The sequence below is a fragment of the Poecilia reticulata genome, linkage group LG13 (genome assembly GCF_000633615.1).
Source record: "Poecilia reticulata strain Guanapo linkage group LG13, Guppy_female_1.0+MT, whole genome shotgun sequence".
NCBI classification, from domain to species: domain Eukaryota; kingdom Metazoa; phylum Chordata; class Actinopteri; order Cyprinodontiformes; family Poeciliidae; genus Poecilia; species Poecilia reticulata.
In genome coordinates, this window is record NC_024343.1 from 4,834,435 (window position 1) to 4,847,937 (window position 13,503).

General features: G+C 39.9%; 2 protein-coding genes, 1 long non-coding RNA gene and 2 other non-coding genes across 6 annotated transcripts in view; 3 read left to right on the top strand and 2 right to left on the bottom strand.

The window, feature by feature from the left end:
- The first annotated feature begins 403 nt into the window (after positions 1-403).
- trnap-cgg (transfer RNA proline (anticodon CGG)) lies at positions 404-475 on the top strand. Its single transcript has one exon. It is a non-coding gene; the product is annotated as a tRNA-Pro (tRNA).
- A 221-nt stretch (positions 476-696) lies between these two features.
- trnap-agg (transfer RNA proline (anticodon AGG)) lies at positions 697-768 on the bottom strand. The gene has a single exon. It is a non-coding gene; the product is annotated as a tRNA-Pro (tRNA).
- Positions 769-2,258: 1,490 nt separating this feature from the next.
- thap12b (THAP domain containing 12b) lies at positions 2,259-6,913 on the top strand. Its single transcript, XM_008425049.2, has 5 exons — positions 2,259-2,613; positions 3,706-3,826; positions 3,908-4,015; positions 4,120-4,156; positions 4,379-6,913. Exons 1-5 carry the CDS (start codon positions 2,525-2,527, stop codon positions 6,271-6,273), a joined length of 2,250 nt encoding a protein of 749 aa, XP_008423271.1. The 5' UTR covers positions 2,259-2,524; the 3' UTR covers positions 6,274-6,913.
- Positions 6,914-7,042: 129 nt separating this feature from the next.
- LOC103474224 (uncharacterized) lies at positions 7,043-9,128 on the bottom strand. The gene is made up of 2 exons (XR_535128.2): positions 9,037-9,128; positions 7,043-8,964 (listed from the first exon to the last, which is right to left on the bottom strand). It is a non-coding gene; the product is annotated as an uncharacterized LOC103474224 (long non-coding RNA).
- map6b (microtubule-associated protein 6b) overlaps positions 8,963-13,503 on the top strand; it is an 11,494-nt gene continuing 6,953 nt past the window's right edge. For both annotated transcript variants that reach the window (XM_008425047.2, XM_008425048.2), the window contains exons 1-2: positions 8,963-9,855; positions 13,027-13,240. In XM_008425047.2, the coding sequence (XP_008423269.1) occupies positions 9,128-9,855; positions 13,027-13,240 (942 nt within the window). In that variant the 5' untranslated portion in view covers positions 8,963-9,127. The remainder of the gene's footprint in view (positions 9,856-13,026; positions 13,241-13,503) is intronic.

The following is a 13,503-nucleotide window of genomic DNA, read 5'->3' on the forward strand; positions in this document are numbered from 1 at the left end:
TTTTTTTTTTTTTTTTTTCATTTTTTGGTTTCACTTTTTTTTTTCCCACTTTTTTTGTACATGCAACATGCACTATAGAATTGAACAGCATGGGGGAAAGGATAAGTCCATGTATCCACAGATTGTAAGATCTAGTCAAGACTTTGCTGTGTTTATGACAATGCCCTTTGTATTATATTAAGACAGTCTTATGTATGATATATAAAAGAAGTTAATTGAATCGCTTTGTGTCATCATTGTTTTTCTTTCCAACATTAACACCGCTGCTGCATTAAATAAAAACCATACCGAAAAAAAACGCACATATAGACGGTCCATGAAAATACTGTAGTATGAACACAAACGAGTATCGATACTCCTTCAGTAAATATTTAATGATATGTTGCGCCGTTGATGACGCCGTGGCTCGTTGGTCTAGGGGTATGATTCTCGCTTCGGGTGCGAGAGGTCCCGGGTTCAAATCCCGGACGAGCCCTTTCCATTTTGGCTCAACTTTGCAGTTTTAAAGACGGGTACATCTTTCACAAACTTTGAATAGATAATTGGATTTCTAGCACTTTAATAATGTGAATGGTGAAGCATAATACAGTTTATACTGGACACGTAGTCCTGTGACGGAGAAAAAGAGTGTGTCGTTCTTACCTAACGTTATTGAACTTGAAAAACGAATAAGGGAAAACTAAAACAATAAAATAAGGGCTCGTCCGGGATTTGAACCCGGGACCTCTCGCACCCTAAGCGAGAATCATACCCCTAGACCAACGAGCCTTCGGAATACCGGTCTCACAGTAAGAACTTCAACAGGGCTATGTGCGTCGGAAATTTCGTGGTTTTCTAATATGTTTTGACAACGTTTATTTGTAATTTTATAATAAGCACGTATAATAGCTACATTAAAGCTGCATAAACTATCAAGTTGCTTCAACAGCTGGAGAGAATTATAAATAAATACTTATAGCCTCAAAACCATCGACCTTTTCAATGGTATTCAACTTTACATATTTCATACTTAAAATGTTACGTTCAAAAATACGAAAGACTAAACAACAAAGCCAAATGAACGTCCGACTTCCACGTAAACGTCACCGCCATATTGTGATTAGCATTTTTCTTAAAGGCATGCACAGAGTTATGCAAAACAGCTTTCTTAAAAATATTTTAGGTTAAGCGTTGTGACTGTGTCGTCTCTTCAATGGATTGAAACCAAATATCTCTGCAACAGGACATTTTCTGAAACTAGAAAGATTTTTCCCCATTGGCTCTCCAGTGGTGTGTCTCATGGGTCAACTTGGGGGTCAATCATTTTTGCTCTGTGAATGCTCTCCCTCTGAAACATCAACAGAAAGTTAAATATATCAAATGGATAAAAATAAATTGTCTTCTTCTGACACTAAAGTTGTTCTGGATTGAGATTTCTATTAGGTTAAAGTGACTGACACAGGTGTGCACAGCTTGCACTAATTAAGTATCATTAAAACACAGATATTCCCTACATTAGGTTTTTAGGTACACAAAAATTCTGCTGTACCTAAAAATATGACCACATCACCCTCGGGATTTTTGAAGTCCAATTCAGAATTTATTTTAACATTCTGTTGACTGTAAATGCTGGTGTAGGTTTTTACAACCAACAAGAATATTTTTCAAATTGTTTTAAGATCTCCTGTATAGCACTTTGGACAACATGGACTGCATTAAAATCTGCTGTATACTTGCTTACAAAGCTCTAATTGTTTGCATGTTAGACAATGAATAAAAAACTGTGTCCTATCTTGATTTAAAGATTTAAAAAATGAAGATATTGTGTTTGTGGCACAGTAATCTCAGTTATTATCGCTTAACTACTATGTGTTAAAACTATTTCTAGTTAAATAGTTAAGCTGTCTCTCGCCCGGAACGTTAGCTGGAGATGGGCACCAGCACCCCTCCCGACCCCACTAAGGGACAAAGGTGTAAAGAAAATGGATGGATGGATAGTTAAGCTGTTAGTTAAAGGTAAACTTTTGTGATGTTTTGTTGAGAAAACCTAATTTCAAAGCATGCTTCTTTTTGGACTACAAGAAGAACATACCACTCACAATATGGCAGACGCACAAACGGCCTGTGTTTTATTTGCTCTCATCAAAAGCCTGTGGGCGGCAGTAGAATGCTGTAGGAAGTTAAGGTAGATAGAATAAAGAAGAAAAAAAAAGCCTGGCTGAAATTCTATTGGCCTATCTAATTATTCGATTGACCAATAGTTATACAAATGGTTCTCCATTCGTCCAATTACATTCGTCGTGGGCGGGACATGGCGCCGCAAAATGAAGTCGCATGAGTCTAAATGTAACTGTTGTTTGTGTGGCGGTTTTTTTGGGGGTTGCTGATCTGTTTTTGAGATGTTTGTGAGACATTTCTTTGCCAAAGTCATAGTCCGGCTTTGATTTGAGAATCACACCGGTGGACTTGGCTTCTTGAAAGGATATCAAGCTATCAGAGGACATTAGCCAGCGAAGTTAACTAAGCTAACTTGCCAGACTGAAACATGCCGAATTTTTGCGCGGCTCCAAACTGCACACGGAAGAGTACACAGTCCGATTTGGCATTTTTTCGTTTTCCTCGAGACCCAGAGAGGTAAAGGACCATAAAACGCATCGCATACAAAGACGATCTTAAAGTATTTCTAAAAGTCCCGCTAACTTTACAAGAGTTCCTTGTTTTGTGAATGTTGAGCTCATGTTAACTTAAAGTAATGTTTTACCTACGACCACATCCTCTTAGAGGTTTAAACTTTAGACATTAAAATACATGTCTGTTTGATTAGGTAAGTAATACATATTAAATTAAATCACTTATTCAGTCCTTGAGTAGCTTTTATCCCGAATATTAATAATTTATTTTTTACTTTTAATGGAGTAAAACTATGTTCAAGTAGTCCCACTACTTTTTGGGTACTCTGGTCGTTTTTTTCTGTCAAAATTCTATACTTTTTGCAAATTAAAATCCCCCAAGTTGCATTTAAAATGTAAATATAAAAGCTTAATGCTGATATTGTTACAGAGGCCATTAGATAGGACATCGTGACAAACAACAGACTTGGGGAATGGATTGGACAGGCAAATGATTGGAGGGAGAATCAATTGAGTGCTGGAGAAGCAGATAGCTGAATAAATAAATGGAGTGAAAAATGGATTGATGAGTGGATTTTGAAAATGGAACAGGAAATACAACCTAGTTGTACATATTTTTCCTGATGTTCTGTTTCAAAACTTATTTAGATTTGGAAAGCACTTAAATGTAATTCCTAAATCCTTGTTGGTTCTGAAATACTTTAGCATAGAACTTCAGACTTAGCATCTATGTTGGTGAGGAGAAGGAAAAACTAATTCTATTTTAGAAATTGTCCTAAATTAGACTCATTTGCTAAAACATTCACCCAAAGCATACATATGTATTTACATATAATTGTACAGTTTCTTGCTATAAAACAGGCTAAATGGCATTTTATTAACACATTTTAGGGGTCAAGTTTCCACTGGCGGAGAAAAATGAAGAGAAAACTTTTTCTTTCCACAAAAATATGTGGAATGTGGTTCTTACAATCATAATAGTCTAAAAGATCTATATTAAAAAACATAAACACTTTTACTTGGGAGAGTAAGGCTACATTATCGAAATTTAAAGTAAAATGTCATGTTGTAGAAACCTATTTGTTTTTGTTTCTAGATGCAGAATCTGGGTGGAGAATTGCCGTCGGGCGGATCTCGAAGCCAAAACAGCCGACCAGTTGAATAAGCACTACAGATTATGTGCCAAACACTTTGACCCTGCCATGGTGTGCAAAACTGTGAGTATCGACGCCCGTGACAAATCTACATCTGTGTAATTCTGCATTTGTATAATCTTATTTGGTTGTTTTTCATCTCAGAGCCCCTATAGGACGGTCTTGAAGGACACGGCCATCCCAACCATTTTTGATTTGACAAGCCATCTGAAAAACCCGTACACCAGGCATCGGAAGCAGATAAAAGAACTTGTAGGGAAAAATCTTGTTTAATAATTTAGCTATTAGCTATTTATATTATTGGCTATTTATTTATTTTTTTTGTGAGTTAATCCCAGTTTCTTAATTTTTCCTAGACTGATGAAGATATACAGAGGATTAAAGAGAGACGATGTAAGTATTTGAGGAGCCGTTTATAGGTACTTTTGTGTCGACATGACAAAATTGACTGGTGACTGGAATCGATTATTGTGACAGTTAATGGAATAAATAAAACGGCACATTCTGTTGATTTTTCATTTAACCTCTTAAGCCTTTTTTATACGATATTAGAAATGCATCACGTTGCTAATAAACAAATGTAATTTACTTGTGTCTCTTTGTCTCTTTCCTCAGTGGCTTCTGCTGAGCAGACCATCAAAAAAGAGGATCTGTCAAACATTGCTGACAACGAGCCTCAGCTCTCGGCCGACGAGAAAGAGTACCGGGATTATTTGAGGTCTTTGTTTGAGATTCTGTTCATGCTGGCAAAACAAGCAATCCCTTTGACCACCGGCAGAGTATCTGATGAAGAACTCAAGTCCAACAACTTCCAGGCCGTCATAGATTACTGCATGAATGCCGGAGACGAGGCTCTGAGGAAGAGATTTGAGGTGACTGCAGTGAACAGCGAGTATCTCAGCGCTGCCCAGCTAAATCAGCTCCTCGACGTTTGCGAGAACACGGTGAGGGAGGAGATGCTCATGGAGGTGAGGGAGAGTCGTTTCTACTCCCTGGTGACGGGCGACCTGGTCGAATTCGCCAACAGCAAACACTTGCCCGTGTTCCTCCGCTTCGTCAACCAGCAGAACGTCCTCAGAGAGGAGTTTGTGGACTTCCTCCCGTTTGTGGACGGAGACGAGGCGGCGCTGGTGGAAAGCCTGGAGGCTCTCCTGGTGGACCGCTGGGGACTCAGCATGGAGGACTGCCGCGGTCAGGCCCACAAGGCCACCGGGACCTCCACCACTAAGATGAAAGCCGTGGCCGTACTGCTTATGGAGAAGTACCCTCTCGCGCTGCACATGCCTTGCTCGCATATGGCGCTGAATATCCACCTCGCCAACAACCTGCCTTTCCCCAACGTGCAGATCGTCATGGAGAATCTGAGGAGGATTACGTCCTTCTTTAAAACCCCACACACTCAGGATGAGCTGGACAAGGCCATCTCCATTCAGTTCCAGAAGAACGAGGAGAAAGGAAATGCTCTCAAAAAGATGTGCTCTTCCGGATGGACGGAGCAACACAACATCTTTGACGTGCTGCTGGATATATTGCCTTCACTCCTGCTGTGCATGGACAGCATTCGGGACAATGCAGACGGAAAGTTTTCCAGGTGCATCACCGCAGATGCATATTCCATCGGAGAAAGCATCGCGGACTTTGAGGTGATTGTCACCATCGTCATCTTGAAGAACGTTCTGACGTTCACCAGAGCCTTCGGGAGAAACCTGCAGGGGGAAACGCTCGACGTGTTCTCCGCCGCAAACAGCCTAACGGCGGTTCTGTACTCTCTCAACGAGGTCAACGACAATATCGACGTGTACCACGAATTCTGGTACAGCGAGGCCGTCAGCGTGGCCGCCCTCATGCAGATCCCCGTGTCCGTCCCGAGGCTCTTCCTCCGGAAGCAGCGGGCGGCCGACCTCGGCGAGATCCAGGCCGAGACCTACTTCAAGGAGTACGTGACCGTACCCGTGATCCGCGGCATCATGCAGGAGGTGGAGGACATGTTCTGCGACAACAACCTCCGAGCTCTCAAGTGCCTGTCGCTGGTTCCGGCCGTCATGGGCCACATGAAGTTCAACACCACGGAGGAGAACTTCGCCGAGGTCTACAGCGGCGACCTCCCGAACCCGGACACGCTTCCTGCCGAGCTCCACTGCTGGAGAATCAAATGGAAGCACAGAGGGAAAGAGGTGCGCTTGCCCACCACCATCCACGAGACCCTGCAGCTGCCGGATGTCAAGTTCTTCCCCAACGTGGACGCCTTCCTCAAGGTGCTGTCCACCATGCCGGTGCTCAAAGTCGAAAAAGGCACAGGCGATACCGCCACCGAGCGGCTGCAGGCGTACATCGGCAGCGTGCCCGCGAAGCATTTGAACAAAAGTCTGGCGATGCTCCACATCAACACCCACGTCAAGCACGACCTGGATGTCATGGTGGACAAATACTGCCGGCTGTACCCCGAGGATGACCCCGAGGCTGAGGCCGAGGACGTTGGCGAAGACGTTATTGTGACCAAAGTGATCTGAAGCTTTGGCTCAGATTTTCACTTGTTATCTTTGAGTAAAATACCACAGTTTTAAGTACAAAAAAAAAAAAAAAACGGTGAATATTATCTTATTACTGCATCTGTAATAAATTTGTCATCTTAACGCCTTGCAGTCGGTTGTTTTAACAGACATGGTGCTTCTTAGCCCGCTGGCTGTAGCTGCATAATAGTTACTATAAAAGAGTTAAAGGTGCTGATACCATGACTTTACTATGATGGAGAATTAGGGCCACACTATGAGAACAAAAATAATAAAATCAGAATAAAGTCATGAGAATTAAGTCATAATATTACAAAAATAAATTTGTACAATAAAATAATACAAGAGTAAAGTCATATTATGACTTTAATCTGTAAAATAATTTTCTTAATACTGTGACTTTATTATCGTACGAGTTTATTTGCGTACCATAACTTATTGTGATACTGCAACTTTACGCTCAATTCAACTATTCTCTTAATTCAACTTTATATTCTCTTTTATATAACTATTCTCGTCATATTGTAACTTTATTCTTGTAATTTCTGACTTTATTTTATTATTTATTTTTAGTATGGCCCAAATACTCTGTTGTACTTCATAACTTCTTCACCAGAGACATTTTCAAACAAACAATGAAATCTTTCTGGGAAGCATGAGAGACGTTGGTTTATAAAGGAACCAGCGAAGCTTCAGCTGGTCAGCAGAATGACGGCGATCTCTCTGTCCGCTCCGAAATTCAAACAAATGCGAAGTGGATGTTTTATTATTTTTTTTATCAGTTTATGGAGCTTACGTTTTTGAGTGACTTTTAACTAAAAATGATAGAAAGCGTTTATTGTGTGATGTGTAAATATTTAGTGTTTCTCCAACAGACTTTGAGTAAAGTTTGAAGTTTTTGTACGGATTTCATTTGAGTTCTTGTACGCAATGACGCCGTAATAAAATTAATCAAATCTTTGGGGGGGTTTTTTTGGTCTTTTTATTATAGTCTTTTGATATTTGTGACTTTTGTAATAAATCTGATAACTTCTGTGTTTTTTTTGTTGTTGTTTTCTTCTAAATCAAATGATATGATGCAGGCAGATCGCTCAGTTTTTTAGAAAAAGGCTCTTCATCCGGGTATCAAATGGGAGCAGCAAGTTTGGTCATCTGTCTCTACTGTGTTTCTTTATCCAGGTTTTTAATAGTCTTTCACATATTAAAGAGAAAGTATGTTGGAAGTCCGTCTGTACTATGTTCAATTATCGTTTTATGCCAGGATATGTCTAAACAAAATGTGATACTTGGTTTTTTTTCTACTTGTGCTTTGAACATGATTTTGTATATTTTTTGAGAGAAATGTTTTCACTTGTTTTAATCAAATCTGTTCCTTTTTGTGTTTAAGTCATTAATTAATGTTTTTAGTCCTGCAGAAATATTAAAGTTGTACATTAAAATAATCTATTGAAGCAGGACTGTTTGGTTTGTTTGTTAGGTGCACAGTTATGTCGACATTAAACTTTCTCAGCTACAGTCACGTCCCAACTAGCTCTAATTGACTCACAAACAGAAACCAAAATAGTTTAATACACAAAGTTGTCAGTCATTAAATTGTTAGATATAGAAAAAAATATATATTTTAAATATAAATGTTGACAAGCAACTTCCAGCAGAGGTCATATTGTCAGGCATCAAAGTTGCTGAGTCACACAAACGTCTAAAATAGATCAAAGCAATTTATCTATTTTAGAGATTGTACTTTTGGTGACATTACCAGAAGTAAGACCTTACATATTATCTTAAGTGTTTCTCAGTATATTAGAATAGAATTTAAAGCTAGATGTTATTCAATTTAAAAAAAGGAAAAATCAAAACAAAAAAAAAGTTTTCAAGGTTTTTTCTGTTCATTTTCATGATCATGGACGTCAGTTTTACCTGAGGTCAATAAAACATATTTTTCATACACTTGCCTTCTGAAAAAAAGTTTCTCCATGCGCATATATGCTCTCAATACTTAAACTCTGTAAATTTCTGCAAAAAAAAAAAAAAAAACTTTCCGGGGTTCTGATTTATTTCAACGCCACAAAGTTTCAAGAATTTCAATGAGGATTTTCTAATATTTTGTAACTGTATGAATGTAGGCTGTACATTAAATCCACTTTGTTTCACTGATTCTTTTCTGACACAACTTCAAGCTTTTCATGTTCTTTGTAAATTCAGTTTAGATTGTATTAAAATCATTTATGATGACATATTAAGCGGAAGCAGGTAAATGCCGCCGCGCGTGCTATTTAAATGTGATGAAATCTGGAAAGTCCTTGAATTCTATGCAACCGAGGTGTGACAACCCTGAACACACGTTTCACTTTTTGATTTACTACCTTTTCATTTGTAACTTCATTTAAATGTGCTCCTGTGTTGTGTCGCCTGTCAGCGTTCATTTTAAATAAGTTCTATTCCTTTTTGAATGTCGTAATGTCATGGCAGCAGGAGGGTTAACTGTATCTCCTCCCTCTCCGCGCTGGACGGACGCAGACGGAGTTCAGGTGATGTTTCGCCGTACAACCACGCAGGGCATCACACAAATGTGGGGTGGGGTCGCTTTGATGCGCAACCAGACAGCGATGCTCACTCCACTGTTAGCCCCAAAGTCTTAAACTTCACCAAGACCGAGCACCCTGCAGGAGGAGGCGATCTGTTCAAGGGGAACTGTAGAATTGGAGACTTTAGAATCGAACGTCGCGCGGTTTTTTTTTTTTTTTTTTAATTATTATTATTTACCTCCCTCCTCTCTGCGCGTTTGTCCACGGATAGAGCCTTTTCCTCCCCTTGCCCATCTTCTCCAGTCAGCTTCCTCTTCAGGTTGAGCGTTATGGCCTGGCCGTGCATCACGCGCGCTTGCTGCATCAACCGCTTTTGGACCGAGCTGGACAAGGCGGACATCGCGGTGCCTTTGGTTTTCACCAAATACTCGGATGTGGCCGACGTGCAGCACCTGCCCCACCACCCGCAGCCCAGGCAGAAGAAGGCCGCGGCCATTGCCATAGAAACCCAGCCGCATCCGGAGGAGCGAGAGGCCGCCAAGGCACCGCCCGCGGCGGGGGGTGCCGCAGCGGCCAAAGACGGCGCGTCCGCTGCGTCCGTCATGCGCCAAGACTTCAAGGCGTGGAGAGTGCGCCCCGAGCCCAGCTGCAAGCCCCGGAACGAGTATCAGCCGCCGCCGGCTCCGTTCAGCAACGAGACTCAGTACCAGAAGGATTACAAGCCCTGGCCCATACCGAGGAAGAACGACCACCCGTGGATCCCCAAGCCCAGTCCCACCGCCGGCTCCAAGCTGGAGCACGCGGCGGCGGCGGCTGCGGCGGCGGTAGCAGCAGCTGGCGAGAGCGAGAGCGGCGTGGAGAAGAGCGAAATCGAGGAGAAGATTCAAGAGAAGGAGTCAAAGGAGGCGGCGAGGAGGGAGAAGTCCGCGGAGAGGAAAGCGGCAGAGAAGACGGAGGGACCCGCAGAGGTGAGCGCAGAGCAGCGGAGAGGCAGAGCCGCAGCGGACGCTCTCAACAGACAGATAAAGGAGGTCATGTCGACTTCTAGCAGCTACAGGTAAGAGTGTGAGGGTAAGCCGGGACGAAGCTGGAGCTTATATCCTGTAACCCTTTCACGCATGATAGGATTTTTGCATTATATGGGAATAAAACATATTCCACTTGGGGTACAGGAAGTCTTTAGACTCGTATGTGGGGAAAATCCGAGCATCTAGGAAGGAACCATGCAGAATTTTACTTTGGGCCCACCTCCTTACAGCTTGATTTACAGATACAACAATCAATGCGTCGACAGTAAATCAACCGACACAATGGGTTTCGCTTAATTAACACAGCAGTCACGTCACAAATTTGATCAAATAAATAAAAGTATATTCTAAAAATTAGTTTTTGCATAGTGATCCTGTAGAGCTTCCGAGTTCAGAATTTAACAGGAAGTAAACAAAGAGTTAAAATCACCACATGGTGTGGTCCTTTATTTCCTGAATCAATGAAGTAAAAATTGAATTAGTACAGTTTTTTCATGATGATGTCTTTTTTTTTTTAGCCGTTGACTCAGTTTGAAGTAGAGGTGTGCGATACTTCATATTGTGGTATCGATATAGCAATTAAATACAACGCCACGACGATACTGACCCGATGCTTTTTATTCAAGTTTGATACAACCTCAAACTGTTTTTTCCTGTTAGGTGTTTATTTTTGTGGGTTTTCCTTTAAAATGTTTTGTTAAAACCTTATACTAAATTTGGAAGAAGGTGTCTGCAAAATACTTTAATAGCATATTAACATAATAAACGGAAATAACAGAAAAACAAAACATATTTGTGTGCATCTATAAAATTATAATTTGAGAAACCAAATCTTACTTAGAGTTGGGACGCTAGAATACCTAAAATAAAATAAAATTTCAAGAGGGAATTTGAAACTATCTCACCATGAGAGTATCGATCTGATGCTGTTATCAACTTAGTATTGATATGCTATGCTAAAGTAGATCATTTGTTTTTAGGAAGCGGCCAACCTATGTTACGTTCGCCATCAACTGCTAAAAACAGTGATTACTTGTTGATTTATTGACAATTTTTTTTAAAGGTATGCCTGAAATGAAGGACCAGCAGAAATAATGAAATTAGCGTTGAAGTATGACTGATAAAATAACTAATAATGTTTTTCTTATTATATGTGCAACTGGTTTGTCAACCTGCACTTTGTGAATTCAAGTACTTTTTGACCTAAGCAGCCACAAACTGTACTTAAACCTGTGTGGCAAAGACATGTTTATTGATTGTAAACTATAATCTGTAATTAAAGTAAATTCAGTATCAGAAAAAAAAATACATTTAGCTTCAATGGCTCTGCTTTCTGTGCATCCAAATCCTTTTTTTGGACATGATCTACAGCTCCTATCACTATCTTGCTAATTATTTTACTAAAATATTAACTGTGCTTCCCTTCCTGTAGGACTTTGTGTTATGCATGGCTTTTCTGGACACTAACTGAAACTCGCACAATTAAGCAGTTCTGCTAATGACATGTTTTTGATATGACAAAAACACATAACTTACAGTCCAATAACATTATCTCCTGGTGAAGTGTTTTTAAGAACAGATCAGCTCCATTATTGGTGAAAATATCTCTTGTAGATCGTAATGCATGATTTTCACTTTAATGGATATTTGATTATTTTCATTTTATTGCCAACATAAAATAAAAATAAATTTTAAAAAGTCAGAATTTTTGTAATTTTTTAAAATAATTGTTAGTGATTTATTTTTATTGAAAGTATTTTTTTCTTAACCTGTGAGGAAGGATGTGTTTAAATACATGTTTTCTGATCTTACTCTAGCTTGCCAGCAGGGGGCAGTGTATGGCACACCACACAAGACTGACTCAGAAGAAAACGGCTTTAGTGTAGCTTTCCATTGTAGTGAACAGTGGGGTCAAACGGTCGATTTTCTTTAACTTTAACCCTAACGGTAGAGCCTGGTGCCTCACTGTTTGGGCTGGTGTCGAAGATATTTTTTTAAATATAAAAATATCTTCATAAAAATATCTTTTTATGATCTTTTCATGGAGCTCATGAAAAGATATTTGGTGTTTCAATGTCTCCTATTTCAGTCTAACCAGAAAGCAAGTGATACTGCAACAGATAAGGGTTTCATCATCGATTTCACCACCGCCTTACACTTCCCAGGATTACTACCTAATCAATGCTCTTGACCCCGAGAGAATCAGGTTAGTAAAAGGGTCTGAAGGCAACGGAGTGTGTGCGTGACATTTTCTGCAGAAAAGCACCCATCAGTCTTTTGACCAACATCAATTTTCATTTTCCTTTAAAGTTCGATTTTAACAGACCAATTTTCTCTCAAAGGGCTTCAAGGCGTACAACATGATCGGTGTTGGTTTTATTAAATGTAACAAAGGTTGACCACAAAAGAAAAAAAAAAAAGGTTAAAAATTTTTTAAATTATATAACATGCTGTTTACCAAATGAAAAAGTAGGATTTTTCAGCTTTAATGCATTACACGAGCAGGAAAAATGCAATATGATTCTAGTGGACTATCGAATCATCAATCAGAACCTGCCAAAGGAAATCAATGCTATTGATAAGTTTGACATAAAAACAAGTTGAGCCAAAGAAAAGATGATTAGTATAAAAAAGCCATCCTCTAATGACGCCTAACTCACTTTCTGATTTATTTCAGGAAAACGTTTTGACTTCCAGATGTTTAGTTCTACAGTTTTGCCTCAATAATCACTGATCCCAATTTACTTGTCAAAGTCTTTGGGGAATATAGGAAAAAAGATGCTGTTCTAACCATCCACAGGTCTACACTTGGGCATTTACCATCCAGTTAACCCAGAGAAATTAGATTATACAAATTTTAAAGTAGAACTTGAAACATCAAGTTCTGACTTTAGTGCAAAGAGGCCGTTTCTAAGCAGAAATGAAAAACCCAGTCATTAAAGGAAAAGCAGGCAGAGATAAATAGAAAAAACCTAATAACAGGTCATTTCTATTCGTAAATGGACAACAATTAGCATTGAGTTGCAGTTAAACATTAGTTAAATGTTTAGTATCTCTCTCATAAATCTACTCGACGATGAGGAGGCACTTTTTACCAATTCATGACGGAGTTCCTTTCATCGATTGGTTCGGTTTTAACGTCCCGTCTGCTCCGTTTTGAGAAACGCCTTTATAAAAGTTGATTTTGCTGTTCTTCTTAGGACCGAGTTTAAGGCGTACAAGGATGTAAAACCAGTGAAGCCGATCAAAGCTCCCTCCCAGTATAAACCACCCGGAGAGGAGACCAGCCTGGAAACCAGCTACAGTGCCACATACAAGGGGGAGCAGGTGAAGGCCCAGGCCACTGACAACAAGCTGCTGGAGCGCCGGAGGATACGCAGCCTGTACAGCGAGCCGGGCAAGGAGCCGGCCAAGGTGAGAGACCCCCAAACCTGCAAAATCTGACTATCTGTCCTCCAAGTAGCCAGGCTTACTCATATTACAGTATTTTCCTGTGGTTGCAAAAGGAAACATGTTCATGCTTTGACCTAATGACAGGTCGACAAAAGCCTTAACAATCCAATTCACCAAGCAATGTGGCTTCAATGCAATTCATAAACTCCTAACCATACAAAGTATGTTGCTTTTCTTTTTTTTTTTTTTTTTTTTTTTTTTTTTTTTTTTTTTTTTTTTTTTTT